We start from the raw sequence: 20,177 nt of genomic DNA on the forward strand, positions 1-20,177 counted from the left end.
AAAATAAAGTGCAAAATCAAGATATTTGTCCTGAACCGTAACACAGAAATGTCAGTCTTGAAAACATCGCTGTGGTTTATCTAGCACCGTGATGCAACACTGCTTCTGAACTTGATCTTTCCAAAATACATGCTAATGCATGAAATCTCAGATGAGGAGGGAAGGCTTCAAATGGATGGATGATGAAATAAAATCACCCCTTCCTTTTAAAGCGAAAGATACCTGCTCCAGCTCAGTTTGAGCAGAGAGGTTTGACTAGATGACCTCTAGAGGTCCCCTTCCAAACTCAATGATTCTGTGAAATTTTCAAAATTGTGGGAACGAGAAAAATGGCCACCTGATAGGAGAAGTGCCAAGAAATTCAAAACTACTGAAAGCTTCCTGGAAAGTTATAAAATTTGCTTTTTTGGTGAGGAACAAAATTATGTCTGCCCTGACAGACATGACTTTTTTCCCTACGAATTTGCAGTCATTTCCTTAGATAACTTCATCAGCATTACAGATAAGCAGGCTCAACTACACTAAACTTGAAGTTTGGGTCTCTGTACTTAGAGGTCAATGTGCAGCCCTCAGAGGTCTGAAGGTTCTTCTCCAGAATTTTCATATCCTTAAGTGTTTTTTCAAAGGGGCAAAGCCTTTCATGCACTCCAACCTAGAAGATTTCTTTATCACTACAGAAATTGCTACTGATATTTGGGTCATATTTGCTCTAGAGAGAGCCTTCAGAAAAGTTCTTGTCACAGCCTTAAGCTTCCCTATTGCTTTCTTCTGTGGTAAGAAGGGGGGGGGGGGGAGAAAAAAGAAGGAAAAAAAACCCAAACACTGAGTGCAGATTAATAAAAGCATATGTAGCCAGCACAGCTTAGTCACTTGAAACCCTCATATACAGAGTGAGATCTAAGAGTTGTTCTTGACAGTACGTTCTGAGTTTTCTAGGTCCTTACTACAGATGCAGGCTTCTCCTGTCTTTGACAAAATCTTTCATTAGGGACTGCTGGTACCCAAGAATTCAGTCTTGGAAGTTTCACACCAACAATCCACTGGGTGGTATCTGGCAATGCTGCATACTTTGAATTAAAATGAGGGGAAAAAGTAGTCTGCGATGGCTATGACAAGTCCCCGTTTATTGCCATAGACAAGCAGCCTAATATTGACATCCAGAAGCTCTCTGTGCTCTCTTTTAGATCACTATAAATTACATACGCACCAAAAGAACCATACATATAATAAATGTAACACTCTTGAGCAGCACTGAAAGACCTTGCAATTATTGGGTGTTGTAAAGAAAACCCATTGCTTTGAAATGTGAAAAGTGGCCAGCTTATGTGCACTACACACACAAATGCAAAGATGCAACTATGTCTACAGACATAGTTTTAAAAAATACAGACATAGGGTTTTAAAAAACACCCTTTTACTCTAGACTTTCCACAAAAGATTAACAGACTGATACTGTTCATAAGGTAAATGTTGTTATATGTGCAACTCATTACAATTTAGTCAGAAGATCATTCACCAGTAACAGCTTCCCCCATGATTCAATGCAAATTTCTTCCCTATAACTTGCATATTTCAGTATCATATTTGCTTGGTCTCTAAAACTCAGTAAGTCACAAGATGACAAAAAAATGCCCTTCTTTTAAAAAGATATACGTGCATTTTCTGACTACAAAAGAGATAACAGGATTCCTTAATTACAGAAATCCGGACTTACGAGCTTTGAGAGCTTTTCTTCCCTTTCAGGTGTCAGTTTCATGGCATCTTTACTCAAATAGCAATTATTTTAAGTTTTCCTAATGGAATTTTAACTCACTACACCTTTTAGCAGTACATACATTGAATACGGAACATATTACTCTTAGAAAACCAAGTCAAAATTCCTATCTCAATTTGTAAACATCTCGTAAAGCTGCTTTCCCCCACCTCTTTATTCAAGATAATGCTGCCAAGATTCACCACGACAGGAGATGACAATCTTGTCTTTTATATTTATTTCTGCATTTAAAAAACCAATCTATCCCCACACCTTTTATGAATTTATCAAAGCATTTTTTAAAACTATTCTGGTTTTGTATGATTTTTAAGTAAAATGTTTTATCTCTCTAGTCACATAAAAAAGACTAATTTTTCTGCTAAATTGTTTTTACCATAGCAGAAGCAAAAATATTTTTAACTGAATTTGTCTTTTTGTCTTTCCCTTCTATTTTTTTTTTTTTTTAAACTGTTGGGAAAGGAAAATTGCCTGTGTTGCTGAAAAAAATGGTGCACATCAACCATGGACTACAACATCCTAGGGTCCTGCTATTATAAAACAAGTACAGAATTACAATGCTTTAGATCGAAGGGTTTTTAAAAATTATTTCTTAAAATATTTTTAACACTTAATCCCAAAATAATTATGGTCTACAAACTCCAGATCCTTTTTACTTGGTGCTCTCTGGAGAGGAATCTGCAAAGGAGTGGAGGAAGAGGACTCTTTAAAAGAGTATGAATGTAGAATAGACGGATGACTGACAATGCATATGTGGAAGGCTATACGTAGGAATGGTCTTGAATCCTTCAGCTTGGAGCAAAAAACCAAGGACAGCTAGAAAAATGCATGAGCATTAACTTCTTTAAAGCATTAAATCTTCAATATTAACCTTTAAGTCAAATTTCAGGTATGACTAACAGAAGAATTTTGTGGTAGTAAATAATAAACTACATTTGCTAACTTCACGTTATTGCAGCAATGAACTTTTTATGCTTTCTAACTAAACCAGGTACTAGAGAGAGAAACATGGAGTGGCTTTTTTTAATCAGTTATCTGAAAAGTTTCAGGGCATTTACTCAAGTCATTTTATTTGTAACAGTGTTCAAGACTGCCACATCTGTATAATGTCTAGCTAGATCTATTAACAGCAGCAAAAATGGAATGCAACATGCTGTGCAGAATATTCAATGAACCAGAAAGGCTTTTGCATTATCAAATTATTATTTGTGTATCTAAAATTACAGTAAAAATTCCAGTACTGCTCTGCAATTGATATATTATACTTTCCAGTGGGTTTTTTAGTAATAAGTTTACACCTACTTCCTGGCATAAGTGAAAATCAAAAACATTGTATTACTATTTCAAGAACAAAATCAAGTCAAACTCACTTTACCCAGATGAGAGAGTTGTAAAACTCTGGGTCAACAGATTCTAAATCCTTGAGTCCTACTGGCTTGTTTAGGATACGTTTATAGAACGGCAGAGAGAAACCAGTGTCAATGAATTTCCCATGGAATAAAGCCTGAGGAACATGAAAACAGACAAAATAATGCAAAGGATGATTGAATACTTAATATGACAACATTCTGTACTCTGTACCAATGAAATTTGATAGCCAAAGAATTAAAACAACCTAGAATATCATGACTGCTAATATGCGGAATTAACTTACACCAACAGTAGTTGTATCCAGACATCTGATAATAGTTTCAACTCAAAAATGAATTGTTTAATTATCCATCTGATGGTACAATATTTATTTATAGGAAAATTACATGAGAACACCTCTTTCTACTTTTGAACTTACCATGGCAATGAATCTTCCAATAAATCGGAAATATTTCAGATGGTCTGGATTAATATAAGAGGCTGGGTTTATCTGTAAGCAGTAGTTATCTTTCCCTGCATATTCAAACAGGCAATACATTGGGTTCAAAACTTCATGTGACAATAGAAAGAACCATTCCCTGAAATCACACAAACAATAAAAACACATTTCAAAATAAATTAAATTAGAAATTACTTTAGCTAACTCATGTTGACTGAGGAACTTGTTGGCACATAGGTAGTCAATCTGACTTCTTTACCAGAAAGTATGCTAGACCAAACTGAAACCAAATTGAAACTATCACAAATTACAAATTAATATGCAATGATATACAACTGTCAGTGGTTTGGATAAAAAACACCCTTATCTAAATGAGCAGATTAAAAGTCTACCACTGATTTAAACCTTAGGGTTTTAGGGAATGCTAATTAATAGATACACTTCTCAGTTACATTCCAGTGAAGACTTTTGACTTGAAAGTAGATTTCTATTCATTTTTTCAATAAACGTCTACTTTGATATTAACGGTTGTGCCAAAGGCTTACTGTAGTTCAGTCAACTGTGCATCTCTCTAATCATTGAGACAATTAAAGTAATTCCTAATGCGAATTGAAAAGAATTTTATACAGTTTTAAGACATGCATACATCTGAAGGAACTGTCTTCAGATATTCCCAGGAAAGATAAGGAATAAACTTCACTAATATTTTGAAAGCACTGCAGTTTAAGTATCTACTTTGGGGAAGTCTTCACACCAACAACTTGCAGAAAAAGATATTATTTGCCATTTCAGTTTAGTTTACCTTGCAACACCTCCATAATCTAAGCCTTCTTCACCAGGGAAAATAACCCATAAACGTCTCCGTAGATCCTGAGGGCTGAAGCTCATTATCTTAGTAAAAGAAAAACAATCAATTCTTTTTAAGAAAACAGCTACAAGCACTGGCTAGACTTACTACTACTTGCTATCAAGCAATATAGCATTTAATAATTCAGACCATAAAATGAACTATGAGTACGTGAAGTACCTGTTCATGGAATTTGAACCGTTAGTGCAAACCTCTGTCCATAGATTAAAAAGTAAAAGATGTAAAAGAAAAGGAAATAGTAATTCTGAAATGAAAGACTCAGGATACTTAGGCCAGCAGCCTGTCTATAAGTATATGACAGAAATCCAGCCAATAAATAATGGGCCCAAAGTGAGTATATTCGGTATTTGTTAAATACCATACTGAATGGTATCCCACTTACAAGTAATGAAGAAACATGATCAAGGACTCAAAGAAATAAATTAGAAACAAAAAAATAATATACATTATATATTTTTTCATTTTACAGCTTCATCTCCTAAAGAGGATAATAAAAATCTAACTGGTTGGTTTGGATTTTTTTTTAAAGTTAGGAATAATCATAGATGCTAAGGAACTTTACTAATGCTGGTTTTAATGCAATGACCAAATTTGTAATTATGCTGATTTGGTCAATTGTCAGAGGTTTAGATAAAGAAATTTCATGTAACACGTATGTGTGTCCAAGAATCTTAAGTTTTTGTTTGCAATGAGAGGCACAGAATTTGGGTTAAGATTTGCATTTTAAAATCTCTTCTAGATGTCTGTAGTAATCATCACCAAAAATTTTATAACCCCAACAGAGATATCTGCAAATGATGAATGACTAACAAGTATAAAAAATTAACTCGGGTCTTTGCGATTATGTCATCTAAATTCTTGATAAGGCACCCTGTTTTCCTAAGGAAACCTAGGTTTGCTGATGTTTACATAATTACATAATCTCTCTCTTGATTCTTTCCAGTACAGTATCATTTTATTACCTCTATTGTTACTGTAAGAGGACCAAGTGCAATTTTAGAAATAAGACTGGAACTAACTTTCAGTTACAGGATTTATTTTGTCCTTGCCCCTTCTAACCCCTTTTATTTGAAGACATCACTGTTCCAAAAGAAAAGACTAGCTAACTGCACTATTTGTTGCTTCTGCTAAGCCAGTTTACAGTAATTTGAACAAGAAAGCATTAATCCTTACTTAAGAATATATTTGTCTCAAAACATACTATTCTATTTTCAATAGAATTCAAATATTCAAATGTCCTCGCTGGACACATCTGTGATAATTCCTACAAGAAATGAAGCCTGAAGACATACAGGAAGATATAAAAAGTTCAGCTAGGGACGGAGGAAGCTAAAAGTTCCCATCTTCTTAGATAGGGTCTGGATTTTCCTAAGTTACTTTTAAGTCAGAAAGATACAGAAGTGGCCAAGAGGAGTATCTGCCAAGAGGAATTGTTCCATGCATTTCCAAGCCTGTTTCTATGTCTCTTATTAGACCGACAAAGAGCTGCTTTTGGCTTCAATTTAATGAGCAATGGGAGTGATTTATTGCCACAATGAACATTCAAGCAGTAAAAGTAAAATTTAAAAGCACTTGAAAATATTGTATAGGAACAAATTTTAACCATGGTTTAGGTCTATAGACATTAACAAGAATTTTGCTACTAATAATCTAAATAGAATTAATAATTTTTGTTTTCTTTTAACCATTTCATTACTCATTTAAAGATCCATAACACTCAGACTAAGATCAACTTAATATATTTTGGGACATAGCCCATGCTTATATAACATACTGTTAGGGAAAATGTGCCAACAAGCATAAGCACAACATGAAAACTTCCTGAGAATGGGGAGCTGCTCTGCCACAGCGCTCCCCTCAAAATTAATTCAGATTTTGAAGAATTCTGAGGAAGAAAAATAAAAAACCCAACCTTCTCTGTCAGATGAATCAGTCTTTAGAGCCAGAACTTCACATTTTAGCGTGATTTTTAATATATAAGTATGAATGTATCCTAACTATTAAACTAGTATTTTTTCTTAGTCTCACTTAAAATAACATTAGCAAGATGTCAAAGGATCAAGAATGACATGTGACAATAAATTTAATCAACTCAACTTTTCATGCCCACTACTAACATGTTTTAATACAATACCTGTTGAAATGAGTCCTCGAATAACGTTTTTCTGCTCACTGTAATCTTTATGTGTTGTGGCATTGCCAGTTGCTGAAATGAAATTTTTTAGAGGTGAAGTGCACAATCGCTTAAAGTTTCTAATACTGAGTTTGGACTGTTATTTGTTGTATATATTTTTTTAAGAGGTACAGTTGAATTTCACTTATTCATATAAAACAAACCCAGTAATCAAGGTATTTGAATTGTAATTTACTCCAAGAACAAACTGCTTCCAATATTGGTATCTACAGTGAGGTATACATGCCTCTAGATCCTGCTTAGAACAGGTTGAAATACTGCACTCTTACAAGACATCAGAAAACATTAAGATCAATAACATATTCTAAGGCAGCAAGGCTTTCTACCCCAGAATTTAATAAAAAATTAGAAAATTTAGGTTATTCTGCACAAAATTCAAAGTGAAAAATTAGGCTAGTCTCTCCGCTATTTTTCAAAGGATAATTCATTGACTCTTGAAAACTGGAACATTTAACCTAAGACTTTTTTCTAAACACCAAGTTACTTAATCTTTTGATATACATGGAGTTTAGAGGACCAAGACTGACACACTGGAATTTGATATTAGGTTAGAGCACGCTAACATGCAACACAGTATATTCTTCAATGTTTAGACATGCATGTTCTGTGTCAAATGCCCTGCATTTTCTTCCAGAAGTATGTATTTGTGCGGAAAGTAGATCTTGTATTAACTAAAAAAACCCACTGTGCCTCCATATATTCCCTTATTAACAGCAGAAAGAAAACACTATTCTGAAACCCATCACTTTAAAAAAAAAAGTAGCTAAATTGATGTTTTCCTTTATTCTAAAAAGTTTTAAAATAATAGCTTACCTAGCTTTAAAGCTTACATGAGCTTATACAAGTCCTGTATTTACACCCCTCTAATTTAACTCACCTTTAATCTTGAAGTAGTTTGATTACCTTTACTTGCAAGGCATTGAAGAGTTCATTTAAAGCATGTAAGCAAAAACTAAAAATGCAAACAAATATTCCCAAGAAATGAATCCGTACCTGACACCAGAATCTGAAATAATGGACCTTTGCCTTGAAATCACGCACATAAGCTATCTGGGGTCCATTGTCTCTGGAACCAAAAGAAGAAAAAAAAAATTAATTTCAAAAGTGTTTTTGTAATTTAAGTAAAAGCCTGCAAATGTATTAGTTATACAGTTGTATGGTTTAGTTGGCTATCTAGTTGGAAGATTCTTATTGACATTTTTTGATTTTGGGGTGTAATTTTCTTGGTTTTAAACTAAAAAAAAAAATCTTCCTTTGTAAATTGTGGAGTGCATACACAGTACTTTTTAAACAGTATCTGATTATTAACTGTAAAAATGATTCTAACAATAAGGATGGGATGACATTCAGTTAATTTCAGTTGGGAGTTAAATTCTGGTTTTACCTCCATTCTGGTTCCTAAAAATCAAAAAAGGGTTGAGTGTACTTTTAAAAAGAAAGACTAGTAACTGGAAGAAAGGGATCTGGTCATCAACAGTACTGATGAAGCTCCTCCATTACCCTCAAATCTTATATACTACTTGGCAAGAAGGATTCTAAAGTGTTCAAAACACTGCCTTCTTCAGGGACAGTTATCAGTTGATTAAAAAAGTCAGAAAATTAAGAAGCATTACTACATGTAAAACTTTCTGCATAAAAAACGTACAAAGAGAAAAAAAAACTTTCAAAAATGATGCGTACTAAACTTCACTTCTGAAAACTTAGTATAATGTTAAAAACACTTACAGAGCAGACTTGCCCGTGCGGGGATCTATATATGTAGTGGTTCTCCTGTTGTGATCCACAAAATATGGAATACCATCCACAGTAAATCGCATTTCCCAGCCCTCTGGTAAGGGTTTCTCGTTTAATTGACTATGGATACAAGAAAATATATGGTAACTGATCAACTTAATACGTTAAGTCAATCGAACAATACCTGAGACAGTAAAAATTTTGGCAGATCTAGAAAAACTACGGATTGAGAAACTTTCCATTCAATATTTATTCTGCCTTTTTTCCCTCTTAAATTTTCATGTCAGCTCTCAATTAGACCAAAATGACTGTTTAAATAAACATTAGCTCATTTGGTTGCACTACCTGGAATAATGGCAAATAGAAGCTTAAGGGAAAAACGTAAGCAAGGTTTATCGATGTTTCCTCCACTTAAGCAATGGAATTTTATCTTCTAACTATGAGGTTTTTACTCGAAAACTGACATAATTTTAATAAGTAGCTTTTGGTACTTCATGTATAATCACAGCAGCCAAAAAAGAGTTTCAGAATGACAAAAATAAAAGAAAATGCAAATACTGATCTCGTATAATTTTTCAACAATTTCCAACTCAATTTTGGTATAAAACAAAAATAGACCTCAATATATTTGGAAGACCTGAGCAGTATCACTCCGAAGTGCTCTCATAGTGACTTCCCTCCACTGAACTACGTTGTAGGACCATGCTTCTAACTGCGAAGCCAGCACATTTGGTTGTTGGGTTGTATTAAGAGTAATAGCGTTCTCCACACAGTCAGCTGCTGCAGACGTGACTGGGATGGAAAAGTTGTCATCTCTGGCTACAGCTATTATCCCTCCACACGTACTAGGCTATTCCCCTCCCCCTCCTCTTACTCCTTCTCTATGGAGGACAGATGACGTTGCTTCACCAAATGGAAATTTTCAGCTCAAACAGGAGGAGTTGGGACTGAACACCCTTCACCCTCTATTTTCTGCCTACGTTCCCCACCTCAAAGACTCAGAGTGACCACAGCCTGAAATAAACAGTACTCCATTACTTTTGGTAGTGCCTCAAGTTCTCTTTCCATCTCTTTTTTTTTTTTCCCCTTTTTTCTAAAAGGTGTGAGGAGGGGTGCTGCAGTTTTTCAAGTCTGTCTTCTTTCTGTCTCTTAGCTATTGACTATCTAGGAAATAATAAAAATTCTTAACCAGGATCCTCTGCACTATCCCATCACCATAAGAAAGAAATCCCTCCTTCCCCCAACGATACAAAGGTTTAGACGTGCACGTCTTATTCATGAAAAGAGTAGGAGCTCTTCTGGGGAATGAACATACTGCTGTTGGCCAAGACTTTCCTGGTAATTGTACTATTACTAAGTAATATTTTGACAGTTTCCATTTTAGCTAGTACCTTTTAATATTTTAACGGGCTGTCTGAAGTTTGTGTAGGACAGTCCACGTTTCAGCTGTGGGCAGCATTTCCTAGCTTTCAGTCTCACTACTTTGTTACATTTTCATTCCAGACTTACGTGAAGCTGCAACTGATTTCTTACCCCTGACTCCTGGGATCTTCCCACTGAGTGATTCGTGTGTTGTGATTGACAAAATACACTCTGCCATTGCTGTCAGTTCTCTTTTCTGAAAAGATGCGAAAGGAAAAAAATTTCAATACCTGCTTAATGTATTGCTGAGACTACATCAAATAAAATAAACAAAATCAATCAACAGACCCTGCCACAGCCTCTACCGTCTTCAGGTTTCTCTGTACCTCCTTTGACTCAACATCTTTTCACTTTCATTGACATTATTCCTTAATAGGCTATTCACAAACAGGAGCCTGTCTTAGTACTACTGACTGCTAATAGTCATACGAAACTGCACCATCACCTATCCTCAGTGAAAAGCTGCACTTAATGATATTCATAGGCAAGTTCTTTATATTTCAATTCTTGCCCTGAAAAGTTCAGCTATCTCTACCTGCACTGCTTATACCAACAATCCTGACTGCAAGAAAGATTCTGGGCATCATAACAACATCTGCATGAAGGAAGTAGCTCATCACAGGAGACTGACCTTCACTAGATCTATTGGCCTACTGTTTGCAATTTTTAAAAAGGTTTTTCAGTATTTTTGCAAGTTAAAAATTTATATGGTTTAAAATATTGACGAAGTCAAAATTTCTGTCTTAAGATCCTTTACTATGCTATTTATTTTTCAATTATAGGAAAAAATTAATTGGAAGAAAGAAAAAATGTAAGCTGTTTTCTCCACAGGAAATTCCAGCTGCTTCGATTATTGTGACATACCTTACAAGCAATGTAGACAGGAAACACAAAATAGATAACAGATGTATACACAAGGATCAAGAAAGTACAAGGGCTTCATATTCAAATTATAAGCAGGGAATAAAAAATGGTCAATGCAGTTTCCAAGAAAATACATTTATATTTTCTCTCAGATAGTTTAGTGTATGCCCATGATTGAACAAAGCTTATGATAAATACCCCAGCTTGGTCTTCTGTACCATTCTGCAGCTCTTTATGCAATTTTTATTTAATGTTGCAAGAGAAATACAGAATATAGAATACAAGTTATAAAACCAGGCCAAAATCTGACTGCCACAGGTAAAAAGCTTCAGTTTACAAGAGAAGTCTGGAAGTAGACACTTGTCTATGAGAGTTACACCGATAGCAGAATTCAACACAATGTGGCAACTCAGTTTTGTTGTTTCCTGGGCAATGCCACCCTAAAGAAGTTTCTTTGAGACGTTATATATGTAATGCAACAAAGCACAAGCATGGGGAACAACAATTTTATAGCATTAAATTGCATCAATACCAGAACTAAAAATCCAAATAGTTTTATTTGAGAAACAGATGAGCCAAAAACCCAGGTCTAACTCTGCCAAGTAATTACTTGCTTTAAAATTACACAATTCTGAGAACTTTGCCAATGTATCATGGAACTTGAATTCTTGTATCTGCTTGATAGTCACACCAGAAATTAGTTTTACACTTACATTTTTGTACACCACCCCCCATTATATTAATTGTAAATTGTTAACCCTGTAGAGTACAAAAACAAATTTATTCCAGGGAGAGGGGCAAGTCAAGAAGTGGTTAGTTGTCATTATAAAAAATATTTTCAGACCAACAAAACTGTCCAAGAATTGGCTTGGAGAGGGAATTTGGCAGTCTGATTTAGAGGGGATCTGGAGCCTGATTTGGCAGGAACGGGATGGTGGGGGGGAACCCTGCCTAATGAAAGTGGTAGAAAAACGATGACTGTGAAAGAAGCTATTATGATAGTTACAGGGAGTAAACCAGAATACTTCATAGTTTCTAATCTACTTTGAAACCGCACGTCCTTGTCAGGACTCTGTTTTAACAGCACATTTGATTAGATTTAATTTTGAAAGATTTTTAATCCAGATTTTCATTTTAAAAAACTAGCCTAGAACAGCTGACAAAATAATTTGGCAGAAGTATGCTTTAATGTTTAATTACATTGCATTACAAAACACTTTCAAGTCAGTCTTACCCCATCCGTGTGGCAGAGGGCCAAGAGGATCAAACTCCTTGTTCTGTGTGGATGAAAAGTCCTGGTTCTGCAACTCACACAAACAAATGGTGCGTTAATGACTAGTCATTCGCTTTCCAGATGTTCTACCATAGCAATCACAAATTATGGAAGTAAATGCATTTTTGTTAATGTTACATATAAGCAAAGATGCCAACAATTTATTTTTCTCCACAGAGAAGGCCTATTTTACAGACCTTGGCATGCTTAATTAACTACAGTGCCAAGAAAATAATTATTCTTTGTTTAGTGCCCCTGCCTACGCAGAAGGGAAATTAGTACAGCAGCACCCAAAACAATCAGAAAGCAAACCACTTCATTCCTGCATTCAGTACAGTTCTCTCTAGCACCATTTATGAGGCCCATTTTTATTCTCTACACGTACAGAAAATTTAGAACCTACACCGTTCTTGATGAACTAGTAGCACGAGTTGGAGTTATCTAAAGTCTACTATTCATCAGAGGTAAACAACGGATTTAAAATTCTGGAAGGACTATTTTCAATTTCCCTGCTTTCGTAACTTTCATTGTGCATATTTCATTTTACCCAAACCAGAATGTATGTCCTGTGAGCTTGCTTACCTTCCAGGTCTTTGGCCAAGCCAATACAAGACACAATACAAATAAACTAGCTTATTACTAAGCTGTAGTTTGTTTTGAACCAATGGCTTTTATCAATATTGTACATAAATTTTATCAAAGAATATAATCTATATTCAGCTGACAAAAAAACATTACACTGCATGTGCTGCCTACAGTCATTGCAAGGACATGAACTAAGGTTACTGATTATTACTTCCTGCCATGCTACACACACAAAGATACTATATTATCATAAAGAATAAACCATAACAAAGTCTGATATCTTTATGGGTAAAAGTCACCCACAAGCATGCCCAAACCCCAAATACATATATACTTTCAATATGCGGAGGAGAGACTAATGGGTTGAAAATTTGATAAAGATACCTCTCTTACTTAACCATTATAGTCATCATGGTATTCCTTACCCCATATATAAATCTCTGATTAAATTGCTGCATAGCTCCTTGAAGCTGACTGCGCTGAAGCTGCCACTGCTCATAATTTCGGACAGACTCTAATGTTGGTCTCTGCCACGTTGTTGTTCTAGTGAAGTGGTCAACATAATAAATTCTCCCCATGTTGTCAACTCGTCGCTCCCAGCTTTTAAAAAAAATTACAAGGAACAGTTCTCAATAGCAGACAATTTTAAGGGCTCAGAAACACTTTTAGGCAAACAAGCAGTATGTTGGAAGTGGATATAAAGCATGGGCTCATCAGCAGACATTTTTTTTTTCTCCTTTTACCCTCCACTAAAACTACGCAAGAGCTAAAATTGTTTGAGGATAATGTACTTCCAAACTGTACTTTCAGGATTTTTTGAAATAGTTTTCAAGAGCCACACAAACCACTGTCAATACTATACTGTCATTACTGCATTTATCCCGCCCAACCCATAAGACAAGTCTGCTGGTTTCTCCTAAAAAGACAGCAAAACCCCTGACAGTTTAGACTCTACAATTCAAGATTTCCTCACACTCTAATGTGGCAGAAAAGGAATGTGTGGGCATTGGGTTTTGGTTTGGTTTTGGTTTGGGTTTTTTTTTTTATTATTTTCAGTTCATATGAAATCAGTACTATTTACAAAACTTGAATGAAAACACTACCATTCTGAATAAGTTTAAGTAATACACTAGCCAATCCTCTCAAAGAGTTCAAAATAAATTGAGTGTGACAGGTGGATTCCCTTTATAAGACTGCCAGTTTTTGCTCTTTAATATCAAGTTCTCTTTACTATCCCACGTTTTTACTTTGTAATTCTGTATAGTGTGTGAACCACTTGAGTATGAATGAAGTGCAACAGAGTAATTCTTACTTTTTTCTTACAGTTTTTTAAAAAATAAGGAACAGAACAAATGTGAACACTGCCTCCATGTACAGACTAACATCACTGGCTGTTCTGATGCTAACAGCTGGAAACGCCTAGTAACCAAATCTGTTTTATAAGAGCATAGTAAATTAGCAGCTGGGAACCCTGAGACAAGATCAAAGGACTGCAAACTGTAACCTCAGGATAAAGAGGTAACCAAGGGCATTCTTGCTCAAGCTGATAGTTACCTCAACCCCAAAATACTTTTCTGTGGTTTTGGTTCTCTTTTACAGTTGGGGGTGTCTACTGTCTTTAACTTAACTCTGTTTCTCAGTAAAGATGCACTTGCTTAATCTTTGACCAGAAATTCAGATTCTGTTATTTTTGACATTCAACTCTTTCCCATACTATGTACTGTGCATTTTTGCAGAACTCCTTGGAGACAACCTGGAGCAATTGTTTGCACTGGCTTCACATTTCTATTTACAAACATGCTTTCTAGCTTTAGTAAACTGTCAGTCAATTAATTTCTGAAAAATCCAGACATATCCTAGACAATCAAATGGCTTATCCTGGCTCACCTTGGAGGAAGAGGCTCTGGCCGATCCCACGTTGTTCTTTTTTCAACATGATCTACATAGTATACTCGACCATGTTGGTCTACTCTTTGTTCCCAACTGAAAATAAAACAGTATTTTTATCTTCCTCCACATCAAACTACTCCAGTCATTCATCTACAGTATACAGATGAGAAATGTTTGTTTTCATAAAACGCTTATTTCTAAATAAAATGCTTGAAACTAACACTTGGTTCACAAGATGCACCAAAATGCTGTACAATACACAGTGGTACAACATTCATATTAACAGTAATTCTATGTCAACGAGAATACAAAAAACATTCTACATGACCACCTTCAGGTTCTGGGAAACTGAAGCTAAAATTCATGCCTACACATATAATTTTAGCAAGCAATGAAGCAAAGTTTTGTATTCAATATCAAGTATATCAATAACCTGTTGAACAGAATCATCTGTAGAGCATAGTCTCCTTTTAGAGCAACATTAATTCAATTTAAATCCTCAAAATATGCAAATTTTGCACAGATCACATATATGCAGAGTTCATCATAAGGGCACTGGTCACATTTTCTGCATATGCAGCATTTGGGATACTGACTTACCCCTGTATTTGCATCAAATGTAACATTGCAGGGACAAAAGCATGCTAATTTGCCGTTTCTGTTGAAATCAAAATGGTAAAGCAACAACTGATGTTTTCAAGACTGCTTTTATATTTCACAGTTATCCTGTGAGTACGTGAGGTAATTCAGACCTCTCCTACCTTTTGGTTCAACTGCCTGCAAATTAAGGCAGATATTTCACCAATTACACCATTCACATTGGGAAGCTTTTGCTTTCCCTCAAAGAGTCCAGAAACATCTCTTTTTTTTTTTTTTTTTTTTTTTTTAAGTTTACAATCTAAATGAGAGCTTTGAGGCAATAGACCAACCATCTGGCAGATTCCACATGCGCCTGCAACACAACAGTGTGCCCACGCTACTCCCAGGAGCTACAGTATGAAGTCCAAAACTTCAGGACATATTGCAGATTATATACTGCAATAGCAGCTTTTCTTCTACTTATCTATACCAGTATTTTAATACCTGATTTCATTCTAATTTGAAGACAGCAAGCTGTCACACTATTTAAAACTTCTACGTTTCACTGACATGGGAACGTATGACAAGTATCAAAAATATCTGAAAGATTAATTCTTTTCTTGAATAAACCATGCTTGAAGGCCTACCAGACAAAACAGTTATGAAAACCTCCAAATTAGTATCAGGGGGGATTTTTGTTATGCAGCAAAAAGGCAGATGTTATGAATGTTTTATTATACCTACTGTAACTAAAATAAAGTAAGCCCAGAAATGTCAGCACAAAAAAAAAAAAAAGAGGGAAAAAAAATCATTAAACTCGTACCCAGGTGGAAGAGGACCTTGACTGACTGTAGTAAGTGCCTGAGGTGGAGGATTTACTGGCTGGACTTGTCTTGATACTGGAGGTGTGGTGAGCGCAGCGGTTGCAGGAGCTGTTGTTGCAGCTGTTGCCCCCTCAGGGCTCTGTTCTGAAGCTGTATTTGCAGCTGTACCTGCCAGTGATCCTGCACTGGCCCCATCATTTTCTGTGGATGTGGATGAAGGACCATTTACACTTGCTATGATGTCAGAGATGTCAAAGACAGAAGGAAAAAAGCCTTTAACTGATATTTATCACCAATCTATTTTAGAAGTTGTAAATCACAAAAGTAAACATGCAAGAACTGGTATTTCAAAGTGCACGCATAGAGCCACATTTTACAGCTTACACAAAAACTAAAAAGGAATTTTGTCTCACTTTGTAAAAATGCTTTAATCCAAGAACTGCCATCAATGGCACAATTTTGATATTTCTGATAGAATAAATCATAATGACCGAAGCAAGTTGTCTGCATTCTGTAAACACTGAACAATTATAAACAAAAAACTACTTTCTTGCATTGATGAGTTAACTATTTTCCATTTATTATTTGGAATAATAATTTAAGAGATAATAAGCATAAAATTTTCAAGAAGAGATTTGACATTGCATGGAAAGAAATTATTGGAATGGGAGGGGAATACGTACATTCTTGAAACATTTTCAGTTTTTTCTGAATGCCGTTTGGTGGGTGGGATTAAAAGCTGTATACAAGTCAGGCCTTATTACTGAACTACACTGGATGAATCTTTTAAAGTAATTACTGTATCGCAGTTTCCCATCCAGACTCAGTGTTTATCAATAGTCATAATGACACTACTGAAACTGATTGCAGTGTATGGCAGTAAAGGAGTTACCCTAAAAACATCAACTAACTTTTCAGTACTACTCGTCTTAAAGTTTTGTAGTTTTTAAATAATCAGATAAAATAAAATAAAAAAATCTATCCATTTCAGTGCAAAAGAATGATGAACGTTTTGTGCTGCTATTTCACAGAATTTAACTAGAATTGTAGAAACAAATAACTAGTATTTCAAAACTCAGTATTATCAACTTGAGACAGTTCTGTGAGTCATTCAGTAGATTTCATCTCAAGCCTCAAACTCCGTGGATGTCTTAGTGCAGTAGCAGCATTCACTTGTGTTCTTTTGGTCCCAGCTCCACTATATGTAGCAGTATCACTGCAATCATTACTTAGCAGACATGGAAGCAAGAAATTTCTAATAGTAGGAACAATGATTAAACAACATGTACTGAATGCAAGCTAAAAAACAGTCCTTCAGAAGTTACCATGAAAAAATGTAGGTAAAAATCGGCACCAGAAACGGCTATGTTCATTCAAAGAGTGTGCAGCTTTGAAATGAATGCCTGGCCCTACAATACATACCAGCTACGGAAGTGGGTCTGCGGGGAGTGGGTGGAGGTGGTCTAGAAGGCCTGGGAGGTCTAGAAGGTTTGCAGTTTCCATTTGTGAGTAATGGAGAATCACTGCCATTAACAGTCTTGTTTTCACTGGGAGCAGCATCTTCACAGCTTTCAAGGCCATTTGAGTTAGTCCTTTTGCAGGAAAAGACAGGAAGGAGAACTGTTCTAATAGTGTATGGATGACGTTAAACTTTATGGAAGACACTAGAATGTAATAGTTATGACTAGGTGAGATTCTTACATTCATAATAATTATAAAAACCTATATATCTGTATAAACATACTAAGAGTTTATCTCCTGAGGTATATGAAACCTCAACTGATGAAAATGTTGTGAAATAAAGGTCTATAACATCTGTCACTGAAATCTCCTCTTTCACTTCCCAAGTTGATACACCTGCCTTTAGGCCCAGGCTCTGGATTGTGCTGCTCAGCTACTTCCGCCCATGAATTCCACTTCTCTCTAATGAGACGGGAAGCTGACTAAGACCTGAGAACAGCCTGCGTGCATTTGCTCCACAGGGCTGGCATATGCTCAGAACACACACAATGCTTCAAATTTTTAGAAAACTTAATTACGCATACACCAATTTTCCCCCTAAACTCAATTCTGGAAAGGGCTGGAGAATTTAGGCCTAAGCATTAAAGTTTTGACCAACAGCTATGAATATAAGCTTCTCAACTTTACAAGAATTAAGGAGCTAAATAGCAGTACTCACCCATTCTGTACTGTTTAGTTATACCTAGCAGTGTATTATTCTGATATATTTGTAGCTCCTTAAGCAGAGTTACAGGTATCTACATCTTTACTTCTAAAGCATTTTCTTTTCAGAATATGTTGAGCAAAATAAAAAGATCGTCAACTAAAATTCTAGTGGATTGACAGGTCAAGTACATAGGCCATCAGTAAGAAAATCACAGGTTACGGTTTCAGCCCAGTACCTCCAAAATTACATTCCTTACTTGCGTACATTAAATGTACACAAAATAAAAACCAGTAGGTAAGCCTAAGTAAATCACAAGTCATAGAGAATCAAGTAGAATCATGTACATTTGACCTCAATATCATTGTCAAACACACTTTTGCTCTATACCAGGTGTGGTGCACATAATTCATACCATACCACACCAACCCCAAAGTAAATGACTATGAAAACATGTGTAAATCATTAGTGAGCCGAAGTTTATAAGAGCCTAGGTTTTCCTCAGTCCCAGAAAGCATACTGCTGTTGTTTGAACATTAAAGTCAAAAGTGTAACCTTTTATCTTTAGTGTGTTTGACCAGTTGGCTTAAGGTATAACAATGCATATCAAAACATCACTATACATGTAACAATAACCACTGCTAGACATATTCCAGATCACTTACATGATCCTCAAAATGGACCTTTAATGAACACAAACTCCACTGGTTGGTACTAAAACCAAATCAGCTATTATTACTATTATTATACTATTACATACTCAGGCATTCTGAATACCCAAGCACGGAAACATTCTTCTGAGCATGAAAAGGAAACAGAATAAAAATAAACTTTCATGGGAAGACTTTAGACGACATGGCTAAGAGAGTTACGATCTATTAAAAAAATTATGAAATTTAACTTAGCTACTCCAGATGTCATCCAAGAGTGTTCTGCATTGTACAGATCCATAAAATACTTGTAGTACTGGGAACTAATTGAAGTGGCATGGTGCTCATTGCAGGTTAATCCACCATCAAGTATGGTCACACTTTTATCCTACCAAGCAGCAGGGTACATAATCTGGTATCGACCTTAAAACACTGTAACTGCTAGACAGCTTTTGGTACCTACTTAACAAAGCTAAATATAATTCTGGTACCTCCATGCTATAAAGCACAACAGTGTAAAAATAACCAGTGCCATTTACTCACCAGTGGGATTTTTTTTTTTTTTTTTTTTTTTTTAGTATATTTTACTTTGGTTAATCATTGGGAGAAGGATGAGGAACACGAAGGGAAAAAACCAAAAGATCAGTCAGGTATGGAGGCAAACTGAAGCTACAAGATGGGGCTCATATGGAAAACAATTTAATATGTAAATGTACAATGGTACAGTATTTTTGTTTAGGACATGCTCAGATCTTAACAGATACTCTTGCAGGGCATACTCAGAAATTTTTCAATTGTCTTCGTTATAAAACACACAATTCCTCTTTCAAAACTGCAAACACTAAAAGGCAGTATAAAAAACAGAGGAAAAAAGTCTTACCGTGTATCATTCCTTACTTTAGAGCTATCATTCTGTGTAGGACCTTAAATACCAGAAAGAAAAAGACAATGGAAGTATAAGCAACATTCTGAATCATTTCCAAGGAAAAGAAGCAGTCTTTAATGCTCACATTTCTTTCAAATGTGGAGGTGATACACTATGTGCTGCTTATCTACTGTCTTATTTCAAAACTGTATACGTTTTGCATGTCTCTGTATACGTGTGTGTATACTTTTTTTTAAACCACTGCCACTGTGAGTAATATTTTCACCTTATGGACGATGTAACAAGGTATCATTTGACTGTATGAATATTCCCAAACACACACAGCTCAATAACATTGTCTCCTGTCTTTGTAGCAGTATCAAGCAGTGTTCTCCATTCTTCAAGCAGAGCTGACTTTTCATATTCTCTTCCTTTTCAGTGATGACAGGCAGAGCAGGAAGGGCAATAACTTCTCTAAAATCTTCCCTCTGGTTGGCTAGCAAGCAACTGCAGGGGCTTTGTTTTCTGGGGGTCTCTAGCCTGGACTCTTCACTTTCTCTATAAATTATTTAGCATAAAGGCATTCAAGCAGGTACAAAATACGGCTGCACTCCAAACAGAATTATAGCAGCTCAGCCTAGATTTGCAAACATTTTGCAACTACTTATTGAGCCAGCTTGGAAA

At 35.6% G+C, this 20,177-nt stretch overlaps 1 protein-coding gene across 2 annotated transcripts in view; it reads right to left on the bottom strand.

The window, feature by feature from the left end:
• The window catches only part of ITCH (itchy E3 ubiquitin protein ligase), a 64,790-nt gene that overhangs the window by 7,592 nt on the left and 37,021 nt on the right, over positions 1-20,177 (bottom strand). The window contains exons 6-18 of one of the 2 annotated variants that reach the window (XM_050907072.1): positions 19,509-19,551; positions 17,237-17,406; positions 15,814-16,015; positions 14,409-14,504; positions 12,947-13,121; positions 11,898-11,964; positions 9,911-9,995; positions 8,369-8,497; positions 7,637-7,709; positions 6,584-6,655; positions 4,384-4,472; positions 3,561-3,720; positions 3,142-3,275 (exon numbers count right to left, since the gene is read on the bottom strand). In XM_050907072.1, coding sequence (XP_050763029.1) covers positions 3,142-3,275; positions 3,561-3,720; positions 4,384-4,472; positions 6,584-6,655; positions 7,637-7,709; positions 8,369-8,497; positions 9,911-9,995; positions 11,898-11,964; positions 12,947-13,121; positions 14,409-14,504; positions 15,814-16,015; positions 17,237-17,406; positions 19,509-19,551 — 1,495 coding nt within the window. Of the gene's footprint in view, positions 1-3,141; positions 3,276-3,560; positions 3,721-4,383; positions 4,473-6,583; positions 6,656-7,636; positions 7,710-8,368; positions 8,498-9,910; positions 9,996-11,897; positions 11,965-12,946; positions 13,122-14,408; positions 14,505-15,813; positions 16,049-17,236; positions 17,407-19,508; positions 19,552-20,177 lie in introns of both variants that reach the window. The other variant, XM_050907071.1, reaches the window with a different exon arrangement.

The sequence above is a fragment of the Gymnogyps californianus genome, chromosome 17 (assembly GCF_018139145.2).
Source record: "Gymnogyps californianus isolate 813 chromosome 17, ASM1813914v2, whole genome shotgun sequence".
Lineage (NCBI taxonomy): Eukaryota > Metazoa > Chordata > Aves > Accipitriformes > Cathartidae > Gymnogyps > Gymnogyps californianus.